The 16,829-nt window shown below is 35.8% G+C and overlaps 1 protein-coding gene across 1 annotated transcript in view; it reads left to right on the forward strand.

The window, feature by feature from the left end:
• The window catches only part of GPC5 (glypican 5), a 595,392-nt gene extending 587,924 nt beyond the window's left edge, over positions 1-7,468 (forward strand). Inside the window, exon 8 of the mRNA XM_066176349.1 lies at positions 7,311-7,468. Coding sequence (XP_066032446.1) covers positions 7,311-7,468 — 158 coding nt within the window. The remainder of the gene's footprint in view (positions 1-7,310) is intronic.
• The last annotated feature ends 9,361 nt before the right edge of the window (positions 7,469-16,829 follow it).

The following is a 16,829-nucleotide window of genomic DNA, read 5'->3' on the forward strand; positions in this document are numbered from 1 at the left end:
TGTACCATGTAGAGGAGGTTTGTTCAGCAGTTTCTTCTAGGTATTGCTGACCCTGAGCGCAGCAGGCATAAGCCACTCAACAGCACTTTGCCTGAAGAGTCTCCTTCTGGGACACATTTTTAACTATGTAAATGTAGCTGCAATGACGCTTTCTGTACTTTAACAGGAAACACTCTCATGAAGTACTGGCTTCTCATAAATGTTTTTTACATACATCAGATATTGACGATTTTCATGGCAGTATGCAGCCCTTGATCCTGCCCTTCAGCACCAGATACTGAAACCAAAATTGATTAAAGGCAAGAGTTTAGGTATAAAACTGAAAATATACTACTACAGCTGAAAAAAACCCCATGAACTTGATCAGTATTTCACTTTTTTATTATTTATTATTTATTATTTATTATTTATTATTTATTATTTATTATTTATTATTTATTTTTCTACCTAGAATTTCTGAAGTGCAATCCATTTGCCACAGCCACATGATAAAACATTTAGTTTTCCATCAAAGATATAAAGCATGATGGTAGGGTATACACTGGAAAACACTCACTGGTCACTCAGTGTTGAACCTGTTATGCAACTAAATGTAGGGTTTGTCTGTTCAAATTCAGACCAAATATCTACATCTGAGTATTCTACCTCCTTCTTCTGTATTTCCCTAGTTCTCTGCATCCACTGTAATGCAAGCTGCTGTAACTAACTTTGATTCAGTTGTCCAAATAGAAGGGTCAAAAGTCAGTAGAGATGCTCTAAGACGTCCAAGACATCCTTCAAGGGTTTTATAAGAATCAGGCTGCTTTTGGACAAGCAGCTGTGTGCCAAATGTGATACCTCTCTTCCCTACTCCTAAAATGCCTGTAGGCAGATGTGTTTAACCAAATAAACCCAAGGTGTAAATGTAGACTATACAGATACCAAGAGCTAAGTGGAATTATTTGCCCCTTACATACCATCTCTTATCATCTTCTTAAGCTCATCACTTCAGCATCAACACGATACTACTTTATGCTGCATTTGGGGAGGTGCTCACACTTGCTTAACATTTCTGACACAAACTGAACTGTGTAAACAACACAGCGAAGTGATGAAATTATGCTCTCCCAAAGTATGAACTGATTTGTGATTTTAAAATAGTGTACTGAATTATTTTTAATGGATGTATTTGAGGACTCTGACCTTCATATTTAAAGTGATCTCATACAACTGAGAGAATGTAAACACATTTTTATCTTGTTGTGTTGCCTTTTAATTTTGGTTTTTCATTGCTTTTGGTTTGATTCCTTCTTGCACAAGGTAAAGGGGCTGTAGAAGTCTCTATGAGAAATATTCACTCTACTGTATGAAGATAATCAATTTCCCTGTGGTCCAAGACAAACATTAATCATTAGATGCCATAAGTTAGAGGTCCCAATGGGGTCATTATTTTAATTTTTCACTATATTTATTTACCTTCAAACTCAAAACATCAGGCAACTGTCACAGGTAGACACAAATAGTAAAGTAGAGTCATTACTGTTTTGTCAAAATCTATTTTGATTTCAAAATTTGACACTATGAGACTGCACCCGAAGTAAGACTTTAGATTTAACAGAAAGGCACAAGTTGATAGGAATAAACACTGTCATATATCATGCAATTTCAGTATAAGTGAAGGCTCTTTTCCGTGTAATTCATTGGTTTCATTGATAGGGCATTGATAGGGAAACACGTGTATGTTCGTGTAACAGTAGGTTGCATTATGAAAAAAGTCTCATTTTTTCTAAATTAATAAAGTTGAATCCTCTTTCTTTATGAATCTTGTAGCAAATGGAGCTTCACTGAAAGACAAGTTTGAAGTATTAAGAAAGTCACCTGAGTGAGCTGATTTATAACTCATATATGACAAAAATATATGTAATGCTATATTATTTATTTTTATTTAATATTAAAACATAAAGATACCCAAAGCGTCATTGGAAAAAAATGCTTGAAAATTCTGATATTTCTTTAACCTCTGTGGATCAACTCCTAATTTCTCCTTCATTAAATGAAAACTATATAAAATAAAGGAAAGATACACTTCTCACCAGGTTGATTCCTGACTCAATTCTCAGCAGAAATATCTCACATATTTCTCACTATGTAGTCAAAGAATGACAAAGCAATGTAGGTTCATTTCTTCTGTACTATGTGTTAATTAAATCCAGTGGGGTTTTTTGATTGTTCATGACTAGTGCTGAATTGTGAAACATTTAACACTCATAGGATCATAGCTGAGGTTGGGAGGAATCTCTGCTGTCATCCATTCCAATAATATTGCTCTTTTCCATTTCACCTAAACTGTGTAACTGAAAGGAAAAAAATTGCATTAAATCATAAAAATGTATTTCCTGAAGAGGGTAAATATACACACTGTTCTATGTGTACTATAAAAAGGGCATATAGCATATGTTTTCCTTTTAGGGACATCCTCTAGGTTTTCCAAGTATAGATGCAGTCATAAAAACATGGAAGCAGCCTCCAGAAATTAGTCGTTTTCCAGGTACCCCACATGAGAGAGTTTCCACACATCTTTTCCTCCCCTCATTAGGACTTCATGGCCAACATGAACATCACATGGAAGAGTCTTTGACTAACAATAATGGAGATAGTCCATTGTTTCTACTTTTCTTTCTATGCACTGGATACTCTTAAATATTGTGTGACATATTTAAGAGTAATGGCTTAAATACTCTAGCTGGAGAATGATCTGACATATACTCAGTGGTTTTTTTCTCTCACATAGCTACTGTTCTGTAGAGGAATATATATAAATATTTTTTAAAGTAGCAAATAAAAGTTTAAATAGGAACCACTATCTATAAACAGAAAAGTTTCTGAGGTATTTAAGCACAGCTCTGTGATTTAGTTACCATGGCTATGTTTTGAAACATTTTCATGATATTGGGTAGTTAGGAATAAAACCTGGAGAAAAAACTCCCATGAAATAAAAGGAGGAGACACCCATTTGAAGCTTTAAGAAATTCCAGATGGCAAAATATTGGCCAATCAAATAAAAAGTTTTGGGAACTAATATGTCATTTTAATTTATGAAATGAAAATGCAAGGTAATGCAAAGTAAATGCTTATTTTTCTCCTCTTTTCTCTCTTTTTTTTTCTTTTGTTAAAATAAATTAATGCTTCCTCATGATCCTTCTTACAAGTTTAGGAACAGAATTTCGTCTAGTTATCGGTGTTTTTCTCCACAGTTTGTCCTTTAAAAGATCCTGAAATTTCTATTGAATATTATTTTAATAATTATTTTTCTTCTAAGAAGAATTTTGCCTACAACTTCACAGTGCTGTCTTTTAAAAGAAATATTACAATTTTCCCCATCTAAACCCTTGTCCCATCCTTTAAAAATAATTTTTTCCTCATATTTGAGGCTCAAAGAAAAATCTGATTCCATAAAGCCATATTTTGGATCTTCCAGAACAAAAGAATGTTGCACATAGAGAAATCCAGTTCTTCCTCTTCTCTAAATCGTCTGGGTTTGTGTCCAAGGCGATATTGACAGAAGCTCATTTGGCACCCTCAGTTTCCCTTGAAAACCTGTGATAATTCTATGTTGCTCAGCAGAAAGAAGATAATACAGGAAGGGTTAGATTAGGGTTAGATTGCTCTCACACAAACATCTTCTGGCTTGGTTTCAAGGTAGGCCATTGTCAGATGATGTTCCATTTAAAACCTTTAAAATTCTTGAAGTCCCAATATGACCCTTGCTAAGCAAGCATCTACTGCTCCAAAGTCATTGCCCATTTTTGTAATATTTTGACAATCTGAATAGAAAACTTCTGTATCAAATGAAAACCTCCCATGACTATAGTTTTGACTTTTCAAATCAAGGCTAAAGGTTCTTGCTGAATACTGGAAGGAAAGACTATTGTTGCTGTAGGTCTTCTGGAAGGCATGACAGGTCAGTTCACAAAGCCGGCAGTACCATTGCCTCTCACATGTTTAAATATGTTTAGAACATGTTAAAAAGCTTTAGAAATACTCTGCAGCTGTTATACAATAATGAGATGCTGTAATATTAATCAAAATGTTTGCAGAAATTCTTTTTCTGATTATTTTTTTCTAAACCAGAGCAGGCCAATACTTTAAATTGCAGCTATTTATACATGATGCTGGGGACATGTCTGTGATACTTGTCAGTTTTGCTTTACATAGACTTATGCAAACATAGGATTTGGATTTTAATTCCCAAGCTATTTATCTTCTGCTCTGCTGAAATGATAAATTTCATCAGAAAAAAAAAATCCCTCTGAATCAGAGACTTCTGAATTTTACCATTTTTTTCAGTTAAAATATTAGTTCTAGTATGATTTTATTACTAAACTAGTCATCTATTAAAGATAATTTAAAATACTTGGGGAAATTTAAATGCCTTCTCTGTAACATAATTCCAGCTACAGTCATGTGAGGAGGCTAAAACCAAAAAAAGTTTGCTTCCTTTCTGGTCTGTTCTGCAAAAAATTATTGGATATCTCTCATTGCAATATACTGTGAATTATGAAAGTTAAATTCACTTACAGGAAAGGATCGTTTCTGTTACAGATTATGACATATGAAAAGTGGAATATATGTTTAAAGATATAAATATTTTAAATCCTTATTCATCATGGAAAACAGAACCTACTAATTTAAATAAAAAGGGTAGGCTAGGTGCAGGAAATAAATCTATAGTTATACTTATTAGAATTACCTAAAAAAACCCTAGCAACATAGCACAGTTTTGTTCAAATAGGCTATTTTAAACGAGTGTTTTTCTTTGCAGTGATTTTTTTTCACCAGATGATATTTATACGTATTTTCTGGACTTCTTATTTCAATAAAGTCGAAGTGTGGCATAGACTTACGGGGCTGAATAGGTGACAGACAGGTTTGATGTATGATTACACTACAGTTCTAATAGTGTATTCATTTAAGATTGGAGATTATACATAATGATTTACGGCATTTTTTTGGTCAAAGGAAAATAAATAGGTAGGTTTGAACTTTTCTTTTTTTTATAACACTGCTTTCATGGGAACTTCCAAAGTCAGCAGTTTTCATTTGAGGATGTAAAGAAAAGAAAAGAAAAGAAAAATTCCATCAAAAGAAATCTCTATTTTCCATTATATTGTAAATTAAATTTTCACTAGAAATTACCTCTGACTATCCAGTCACTGATAATTATCTAGTCACATTGTCTTCATGTTCAAAACACATTCAGCGGAAGCTGGTTATTTCTTCAACCGCAAGATCTAAGAATATTTTTCATTTTTATATTCATTGCCTTTTATAATTTATGTTCTGCATAAGACCCAGTCTTTCACTACTCTGATAGCATATCTGTAAATACACTGGGAAAATCTACTTTGTTATACCTATAGCACTTGTTGAACTCCTTTATTGTGTAGGCAAGAGTTGAATTTTTCACTGTCTACTGAAATTAGTCTTTTTAAATATGAGATGACCTCACTAGAACTCTGAAAAAAATATAAAAACAATTTTTTTTTTTGCTTTTGCTGTACTGAACAAAACTTCCCTGGGAAAAAACCCTTGATATATCATGATAGTGATGATCCACTCAAAATACTTTCAGTGGAGCATTGATTGACTGATGTTTTTCTACACAGGTTACTGAAAGTACAGGATGAGGAAAAGTTGTATTCCATCCTTCTCAACATCGGTTCTGTCATTCCTCCTTCTTATATGTCCACTTGCATTGTACTCATACACCTAATTTTCACAAATTCCAGGCAAGAGAATAAGACTGATAAACCCACACAAAATAGCAGGTATACTGTTTAGTACAGCAGCAAAGAAGATTAATTCATTCTAGCAGGTTTTTTTCAGAAAGCGTCCAGCAGGTTTTTTCAGACAGCATGTTTGACTTTAGCTGACTCTTCCCTTAATGCTTTTTTTTCAAGGCTGCAGGAAAGATAATTGAGTACATAGAGCAGAAGTTCACAAAAAGCAGCTTTCAAACTGCTTTTAGAGAAAAGGGTACTTTTAATGCAAGTGCCAAAAAAAATTTCTCTTTTTGAGAATGACTGACCACTGCAGCTTCTGTAAAACCAGCTTTACGAAGAACACCATGACTAAAATATTTATACTTTGTTATAGTCACTTTGAATAATAAATAAAAAGTTCACTAGCTTATTCATCTTTCCTAATGATACAGAAAGGAAAGAAGCACCTAAACAATGAATACTGATGCAGAAACTCAGACTGTAAAATCAATATATCAGCTCAGTAGAGCTGAGCTTCTTTCTAATGCTGCTGTTCCAGCAATAGAGTTTACCTTCTGAATTATATATGTATTGACCTAATTACATAAATATTGACTTTGCTTTATATGAAGCTTTTTTCAGTCTCAGTGTAATTACAATGTCAATATTTGTTGTATGTAATAACACTGAATTTAGACTTGTTAATTTTGATTGATAGTGGCATGCCACAAGTTATTATATGGGATAAGACAGTTAGTCTTCAAGCATGCATAGCAGATACAAGCAGCTGACAATGCTACCAAATTTCAGTGTTTCTCCAAGACCTTCTGTTTCTGATGTTTAACCAGGCAGAGCAAATATAACGGGTGATTACATCCTTGTTCCATAAGAGTACTGTTTTGAGGTGGAAAAAATATTTATCCTGGTTAAAAACAAAACAAAACAAAACAAAACAAAACAACAACAAAAAAAAACTACAAACAAACAAACAAAAAAAAAAAAGTACAAATATTCAGCTGGGAACTCAGTAAGAGGGTTCCTGTTTAAAGTTAGCTTTAGACTTTTTTCTTATAATGTTGTAAAGTCTGTTTCAATTGTGCCAAAATGGAGGTTTTATATAGCAACAACTATATTTTTCTGCATACCTTCCATGAGTTATACATTATTTTGCAATAATATTGGGAGCCAGACACAAGAAATTTCACATTAAATTATTTCCTTTTTTCTTCAAATCCAAGAAATATGTGAGCAGTGGACTTTTAGGTACTACTGGGACTTGCAGAACTGTTCACTTCAGTCTGCAAATGTTTGTTGAGGTGTATTTCTACAAGAACAACTTTGTTCAGAGCTGGCAGACCTCAAAAGTGCTTTCAACGATGAATAGCCACATAGTATAGTGCATATTTCTAGATGCAATTATAGAGCATTTGAATTTGGCAGTAACTTGAGAATTAGAAACCAAACTGTGACAGTTTGTGTGCTGAGGATATTTAAATTTTTCTAGCTATAATATGTTGCCAGTAGTGACAAGGCATGCATCATGCTGTATTTTCTTATTTGTCTCAGCAGGGATGCCAGACAAGACGAACCACAGTGACGTAAAGCAAATCCATCAAACCAACGATGGCAGCACTTTAGACACAACTGGAGCAGGATGTACAGCAATGGCCAATTATGTGACATTTATGCTGATTAGTTTGGTAATATCGTTTCTCAGTCTTTGGTAACTGCTTATTTCTGGCTTGATATATGTATCTCATTGCCATCTATTTATCCCCACTCACAGGCCTGGAATAAGGGATCTGGTGAATATAGCAATATTTATGGTATCTTGTATTAGATCAGCCACTGATTGTAGATCTGAATATTAACAAAGAGTTTTGTGTAATATTTTACCTGTGTTTTTTAAAAACACCTGTATAGTCATAAAGTCATGTTTTCTTTTTTTAATACTTTATGTTGAAAAGAAGCTGTTTATGATAATCTTTCTCTTAAAAGCAATTTATATAAAAAAGAGTATTACCCAGTTCAACCAGGTCCCTGAAAATCATCTAGACCAATCCTGTGCTCATAACAGACTCACTTCATGCAAGTTTCCTAAGGCCAAGTTTGGTTTATATTGGAATGTCTCCAAGGATGGAGACTCTACTGACTCCCTGGGCTAACTATTCCCGCGCTTGAGCACTCCTAGCAGACATTTTTTAGCTATTGTATTTCTATTTGTGCTTCTTGCACATTGTGCCCACTGAGTCCTGTCATGGCACCAGGGACAAGAGTTTTGCTCCATCTTCTTTACTCTCTTTATCACGTATTTATACATTTTCAAAAGATCCTACTCTGCATCTTCTCCAGGCCAAACAGACACAACTGCCTCAGCCGCTCCTTGTGTAAGACTTGTTCCCGTACTTTAAAAATATTCATCGCCCTTTGCAGGAATCCATTCACTATGTCCATGTCTCTCTTGCCATTGTCCTTGACAGCCCAGACCTGAACACAGCACTGTAGATGTGTCTCACTAGTGCAGAACTGAGGGGAAGGATTACTTTCCATGACCTGCTGACATTTTTCCTGATTCAGTCCAGAAGGTTGTCTTTGCTGTGAGGGCACAGTGTGGGCTCTTTTTCAGGTTTGAAGGTCCTTCCTTGCAAAGCTGTGTTTCACCCAGAAGGCACCAACCTGTACAGGCGTATGGGTTTATTCTGCCCCAGGAGAAGGATTTGGTATTTCCCTTTCTTGAACTTTCTGAGATTCCTATCAAGCCAATTCTTCAGTCTGTCAGGGTCCCTCTGAATTCAGAATCATTTTTTATACTTCAGAAAAACGTATATGTTAGGTGCTATATACATATATGATAGGTGCATTTTACCTAGGGATAACAGCAAGGTTAAGACTTAGTGTTGGATTAAGGTATCAATATACAGATGTTTACATTTGTGCTCTTTAAGCTGTAACTGTAGTCGTTGGATTCAATTGCTAAAACACCAAAAATGGGTGCCAGTTGTGATGCTCAAAAAAATCCCGCCTGCTGTCCATTACTGTTCTGAATGGCCTCAAGTCTTTGGACAAAGTGACCACAGCCCTTCGTCAACACAGTCAGTGAAGCCCAGCACATTTTTCAGCTCAGATACAGAGAGACACCCAAATAAGCTACTCAGTTGCCCCCCAAAAATGACTGGTGGCACCTAAGATTTCTTGGAGCACCCAAGACATTCTCAGGGGGACTGGCATATATGATGCAGGGCTTATGGGATGTTCCAGAGGCTTCCTTAAATGGGAGCCATGGGGAGTGGCAGCTGGCAGCTAAGTGGGACATCCTTAACTCAGACAGATCTAGACGTTCACATGTGGTCCCATGAATTGTACACCAAACCTCCATCAATATTATTGGTACCTTAGATACCTGGTTGGAGTGGTGACACGTGAATGCAAACCTGAATCCCAACAACCCCAGCTCATGTTCTGATGCATCATAAAATGAGTCAAGCAAAAGCATCCCACAGTACTAATGGTACATTATGCGTTACTGTTATAAAATTTGAATCTTCTGCCATGGCTAATTCCTGTGTCATTTTAACTAGGAAGTATTTAAGAATATTTTGTAGTTACTTCTCCTGTATTTTGCAAGAAGAAAAATAATAACCTGTACAGAAATGTATGTATTCATATGGTAACTAGAGTTCTTTCTAGACGAAAGATGTCACTGTTATATGGGACTAATATAAAGAAATAGATCTAAATCTTTTTATTCCCAAATGTTAGTCATTAACACACAGTACAACATGCAGTATAACAAATAGATCAACAGATACAGAAGTTAGAAAGGGAAATGAACATTCCTATGAACAATTCCATTCCCAGGGATGAGAATGGAATTGTTCATAGGAATGTGTGCCAGTGTGTACATTTTGCTTGATCTCTTTTTTCCTTTGCCGGTTTTGTGAATCAATCTTTCAAATTCACTTGTCTTGTTTATTTGAAATTATGATATTGGTAATTCAGGGAAAGAAAATGTGAATTCATTCTTTTCCTTTGTAATATCAACTCACACTAGTAAACAATCCAGTTTGGCAACTTTTTTTTTTTTAACAATGGCCAGTATCAGTCACTGAAATGAAAATGAAATAAAGCTTTGAAAGGGTGACACAGAAATGCAGAAAAAAAATCCACAATTGCTCATTACTCAGAATTTTATTTATATCCTGAAGCATTTTGTTTCAATTACTAACTTCTGTGTGTTGTTCAAGACCTTACAAAGACAGGTAGTCCAGGAATAGTAGTTTATTCATAGAATGTGGGAAACACAAGCCTCATTTTCAAATACTGAGAGTAGTAAGTCCTAAGGCCTCCTCAGGTATGTGTGAATTACTAGTCTGTAATACTCCTTTCTTTTGGTTTTCTTGGCCTATTCCCATTATCTTCAACACTGTACCTACACAGAATAATTTCTAAGATTCCTTTTGGAGTGGGAAATTAGGTTTCTCCTTCCCAGACACATACGAAGAAACTGGTAGCAATATGAATAATAGTGGCAGGTCTGGAGATTTCTCACTCACTTCTCTGCCATAGGACCTCAGTCACCCTCCTGCTCCATCTCTCTCTAGGCATCACCTCACACTCCACATCATTGCTCAGACTCATACATCTGCCAAGCTGCATCAAGACTTTTACATTAAATCTACCATGCTACAAAGAAATATTCTAGTTTCTTAAAGAACTATTATATAGTCATTAAAACAGGTCAGAGCAAGGAGAAGGGAGGCAAGGCTCTTTGATGATCTTTCCCAAGGGCACCTTGCAAGGGAAGTACCATTGCATGAAACTGTGGAAGCCTGCAGAATGTTGTATAGCTCCACGTTTGGAAGGCGGGGGGGAAATAGAGACCAAAAGACCCAGTGCTGCTGTGCTGTGTTAAAGTAAACAATGGAAAGAGGAACAGCGCTGAACAGAAACATGAAGAATGTTTTAGAGAAGCCAAGATGAGATAGGAAAAAATAAAAACTAAGCTGGAGACTGTGCCAATAGAATATAAAACCACCTGCATCCATGTAAAATGATGGACTGTACACTGTATGTGTGTGAGTCAATCTGGGTCAATTGCCTGGGCATGCAGAAGCTTTTCCCAACACAAGATCACACAGGCTGCACAGGGTTGCCTCTGAGGTCCTCAGATGACCTCAGAAATGACATGTAGGTCTTTTTTCCTCTGTTTCCTTTCATTTGTTTAGACTGGGGCATTTTTAACAGTCTAAATCTTCTCCATATTTCCCAGAGCATTTGGTAAATAAGGTTTTGGCTTTAATTTGCCTTCTTTCAAATAATTTTTTCATGTGTTAGAACTGTTATGGTCTAAAATAGGAATGCTTTACTCAAAGTGCACTATTTCTCAGACAAACACTCACTCAAAGACTGATACTAAATATTAGAGTTGCATACCTGGTCTTGCTTTTTTTCTTTTTTCCTTTTTCTTTTTTTTTTTTTTTTTTTTTTTTTTAATAGCAACCATAAATTACAAGGGATTTGTAAGGGACAATTTCTTAGAGGACAGTCTGGTAACTTCCAATAAAATTCTGGGAAAAGGAATAATTCTAAAAAATGCAACATTTCAGAAATCCATATTATTTTTATTTGGTAAAATCAAGATATTCCTCTTCTACCCTGAGTTCAAGTGAGGCCCTATATGTACCACACACCCATTTGTAAGGGAAGCCTCCTGCCTCCCTGGGTTCAGCCCTCAGATGACTGTCCATTGCTGGTTTTTCAGGAAGCCTGAGGTGCATCAAGAAAGATTGAGGTGCTACAGTGTGTCTGGAGAAGTGCAAGGGAGCTGGTGGAGCTGGTGATGTGTCTGGAGTGTCTGAGGGAGCTGGGATTGTTTAGCCTAGAGGAAAGGAGACTCAGAGGGGACCTTATCACACTACAAATACCAGGGAAGAGGCTGTACAAAGGTGGTGCTTGGCCTCTTCTCCCAGGCAACCAGTGGCCGAACAAGAAGACACAGCCTCAAGCTGTGCCAAGAAAGGTTTAAATAGTATATCAGGAGTAATTTCTTCATAGAAAGGGTAGTTGTACGTTGGAATGGACTTCCCAGCAAGGTCCTCAGAGATATCACTGTCCCCAGAGATATTTAAAAGACATGTAGATGTGGCACTTAGGGACATGGTTTAGTGGCAGACTTGGCAATGCTGGGTTAACAGTTGGACTCAAGGATCCTAAGGTTCTTTTCCAGGCTAAATGATTCTATAATGCTTGACTTTCCATTTCTATTTTCTGTAGATGATCCTGTGTTTTTAAATATACTTTTATCTCCTGGGGTAAAGGTACTGACTTATTTCATAACTAATGTCCTAGCACTTTAAATAAACCTTTCAAGGTGACAACATTTCCTGTGCGTAGAAAGAGAAAAAGAAGCACCTGTTTCCTTGGAAAGCAAGTATCATGGGTCCTTACGTGACTAATAAAAGACGATGCATAATTACAGCTATGTAAAAGGCTATCTTTTTATTTCTCTCTTTCTGTAGATAGATATGCATTTAACTTCTTTATTACTTTGTACCTGTATATTTATATGCTAAAATAATATTTTTGTTCAGATTATAACAGGGTTTAAATTAACCTATTGAAAATTTTGGATTAACCTTATTATTTCCATATCGTCTTCTCAGGATAATGAATTAAAATGTGTAATTGAAGCTATGTCTATTTATTTTCTTTTATATCCAGTTCTTCTCTGAAATAATTGTGTAAGCATTAATCTTATTTAGAAAATGGTGTGCTTTTCTATGTGCTCTGAGTCACAACTGATTATAATAGGAATTAAAATAAAAGTTGTTTCTAACTATATTACACTAAAAAAGCTAATGATTTCAGAAAAATCCAGGTTTTGTTCTTGAAAATCTCAGCAAAATATTAATAAATTTTTAACTCTTAATTTTTTCTTCTTGATGATACGGGAACAAATTTTGGGAGAAAATATTTGCATTTCTGGCAGTTAGAAACTTTGTCTTTCTATTTATTTTGGTACTTCTTAATGTGACATGCTGCAGACAGTATACCTGGTACCCCATGAGGCTCTTTTCCAGTTCACATTGAGGAGGAAGCTCATGCTGAGCTTCTGTGGCTGGGAGGACTCAGTCGATGCATCTCATCACCCCTCACAGTGCAGAGGGTTGTGCTAAGATCACCTGCTGTGCATGCCTAATTTAGGTGTCATAACGAAGTCTCTCCAGGTTTGTCAAGCAGCCCAAATCAATTGTTAGTCTCTTGAATGTAAGTCACATGGAGGTCCTTCTCGGTGGAAAATTCTGATTTTCCAGCTCCTCTCAATGTCATTCTCATTCCCATTTGAGCGGGCACAAGAGTTTACAGGATCACGCAGTGAAACTGGTCAGGGTATTTCTGACTCCAAGGATCTCCTTGATCCAGTTCACCTTGCATCCTCAAAGACAATGCCACTGCGACAACGGATGGTGTGGCCATAGTGCTCATGGAATTTTAGTCACATATTTATAGCAGGTGGACACAACATTAGGGACAAAACAACCACTTAAATAACATAAAAACATACTGGAAAGTCGTTTTCATAACTGCATTATGTGTGAGGATTTATACTTCAGTATCTAAAGAAGGATAGGGCCATTAAAAAAAAACCATAGTAAAGTCTGTTTTTATTCATGCCACACATGAAAGTATGTAACAGATCTCTTGCTGATGTGCACAAACATACTGTTCAATACATACGTCTGTGTGCCTTATCATGAGTCATTTCTCTTCTTTGTCCCCTATATCTGTCTTTAGGGAATCAGTATTGTATAGAATGTACTTTCCTGTACACTTTCAGTTCACTTTATTTATAATTGTAGCTAACAACTTTGTGATGGCTGTTAAAATATTTTTCATGTCTGTCTACATCCCTGCTTTTTGGCAAATAGAAATGTTCACGAAACCCATTTATTTCACCCTCTGTTTAAAAAAAAAAAAATCATAGTTTTATCAACAAAAACAAAAAAAAACAAAAAAAACAAAACAAAACAAAAACAACAAAAACAAACAAACAAAGAAACAAAAAACCACCAGGCCTTCATAAAGGTAAAAAGCAACATCATCCTGAAGCATAAAGGTTGCTTGTCACATATATCTTTAGCAAGCTTTTGTTATTTTTAGTTTCAGAACAATACCAGACTAGAAATTAGTGCACGAGCCAGCTCCTTCTTTTAGACATTTGTAATGCTACTGAATTCCATAGATATAACTGTGAACATAGTTTGACTATGTATTGTGTACATGCGAAATTGAATTGATACACTTAATAGAATAAGATTGTTTTCAGAAAAGCATCACAAAATTACAGGTAATAGCAATTTGTATTTCTTTGCTCTCTCCTGGTTACATGTACACCATAACAAATAAAAAATTAATTTAGAAAATAAAGATTTATATTGTGAACCCTTACCTCTGTGACTCTTAGGAAAAAGTATGAAATATGTAACTTGGTGATAAATTTCAGCATTTCAGTAATCTAAATGTCATGGGAAAGAGGAAATTACATAGTTTTTATCTTTTTTTTTTAAATTTTGTAGTCAGCCTTCCACTCTTTATATGGGTCTAAAACCTGTCAATTTCAGACTGCAGAAGAGGGGTTATGTTGGGTCGTCAGCATCTGGGGTCCTTTGAAGGGAGGAATATGACATTGAAGGTTTATTCTTTCTCACTTCAGGATTGACTTTGTCATTATGTTTGGTAACATGCTTTTATACCTTTGGTCTTCCTTCATTCATCTATTGCTCCAGGTTACATCTAAGTCTAATAGGTATGGTGCCATTTACATACATTAGATGTTACCTCTCAGTTCTCTTTGTTACCCTTACAACCATTTCTTTTCCTGCATTTCTTCAAAGACCATGGGTTGGTTGTTTATAGCTATGGGGTCTCCAGTACCATACCTGTTCCCTGTCCTTTGGCATCCTGTGCTTCCTCTACACCACAACTTGTGTCTGCAGTTCTCTCCTCTTGCTCTAAGCCTCTATGTTACAACACTGTCTTAGAGTCAAAAATATCTCATTCTACATGGAATAACTGCTTGTTACTGCTATCTATATAAAACTATTGTTGTCTCATGCGAAGATAAATGCAAGGAAACCCAATTTGCCATAGTCATTGTGTCAGTCAGGAAAAAACCTTCTTGTCACAGCTAAAGTGAGCAAAACAAAGCTGCAGGCAAGTAAAGAAACATTCAGACAGGCAGTCTGAGGAGTGCCAGTCTGGAGGACTTGCAAACTCCATTCAAAGCCAGTAACGGCCACTTTAGCCATGGCAAAGCCATATTCCAAGGTTACACACTTACATCAGGATGGTCTGAGACACCTGCTGCAGTGCGGCCAGATCAACTGAGTCACCAGGATCAAAGCACCACCTTGGAAGTGAGAAAGATTCCTGAGAAAGGTATCTAGGATCATGTAGGTCTCTTCTGGTAAAGAAGAAATTAGTTCAAGGATCTCTAATAACTAATATGTGAATTTACAAGAGGAAAAAATACTTTTATCATGGGATTCAACCCAGTTAAGTCCTTCAACCTTTTCCTTCCAGAACAAAAACTTCTGAAGTGTTACCTCTCCTCATTACCTGTGCAGGGAATTTGAATATTTACCCTGGAAGGACTGGTCCTCTACATCCCCTGATACTCAGCCACATTCTGGATCTACTGTACAGCTTTCTACAGTAGCATGGGACTAAAACTCTTTAAAACTTGAAACTAAGTATCCTTGAAACTAAGTAAAAATAATTCTGGAATTGTTCATTTCTTTTTAATGTAAGAAACCCAGGGAAGGGTACTCTCTATGCATTTCTGGAAAACTACTGAAATTTCAAATCATATTTGAGAACTTAGAAACCCATGAACATGCTTGCTTATCTAAGCTATGATCAGTTCTTTTTCAAATGTAGATATGTAATAACAAAGAAAATAAATCAATCTGTATCATAGGCAAGTGAAATTTGCTTGTGTCTAATAAGATTTTGTCTTTTGTTTTTTCTTAATGTAATGCAAAAGCTTGAAGCCATATTTACTGATTGAAGACAAATTTACTCATTGATAATACAATCATAGCCAAAACCAGAACCAAACCAAACCCAAACCCAGAAACAAAACAACAACAACAACAACAATCCTCCAACATGACATTATTCCAATAGTTAGAAATCTGTGATGGACATCCTGAAAACACTCATTCCTGTTCCCTAAGGGGTTTCTGCATTTTTAGTGTAATGGTTCCCAGAGAAAATCCTGACACAGTCCAGAGAGAAGACAATGAGATTTCATACTCTCTGTGAACAAATTCATTGTCTCTGAGCTCTGAGTGTGAGGAGGTTTTTTGGTTTTGCCTCTAAAACCTATTATTGTCTCCCTAGAATGTGTCATGTCTGCTCCTGAGTTGCTGCAGCTCACAGCCTAGCAATTTGCAGAAACACATTAGGGTCTAAATTGCTGTGGCAAGAACAAACACTCATATCACTGCTGAAAATACAGAAATCTCCAGATTTCTGAAGAACCAATAGTTTCTCTGGAGCTAGTGGAAGCTCTCTTTTAATGGGAATCAGAATTCTGAGCATTGAAACTCTAGACATGCACTGCTTTCACTTGAAATTAGAGTAGTAAAATTGTGTGATACCTACTCACTTGCCTCTATACATAAACAGAAAATGATCGGTAGCACAATCTTTTTTGGGTTGTTTTTTTTTAAACAAATGTTATCTTTCCTTTAAGTCGTAAGACGATTTTGGAAGTGAATCTTTCTGTCTTAGAAAAGAAAGCCAACATGTAACTAACTGAACACTCAGGAAAGAAAAATAATAAAAATATATACTTTTGTATTTTCATCTCTAAAGCAATAGCGTACTTCATAGCTATTTCAATCAGGAGCCCATGTACCAATCTTTAACAAAAAACATTGCTTGTAAGTGCATGAAAACATCTGGTTTCAAAGGCCATCATTTGACTCTGAAAAAGATCCAATGATGTCAATATCCATTGTTCATACTTTTTCCAGTAAAACTTGAACAACAGTGGGTGAAAGTAGTAATTAACATGAAAAA

Source organism: Chamaea fasciata, unplaced genomic scaffold, assembly GCF_029207755.1.
Source record: "Chamaea fasciata isolate MVZ Bird 193981 ecotype frontalis unplaced genomic scaffold, bChaFas1.0.hap1 SCAF_2, whole genome shotgun sequence".
NCBI lineage: Eukaryota > Metazoa > Chordata > Aves > Passeriformes > Sylviidae > Chamaea > Chamaea fasciata.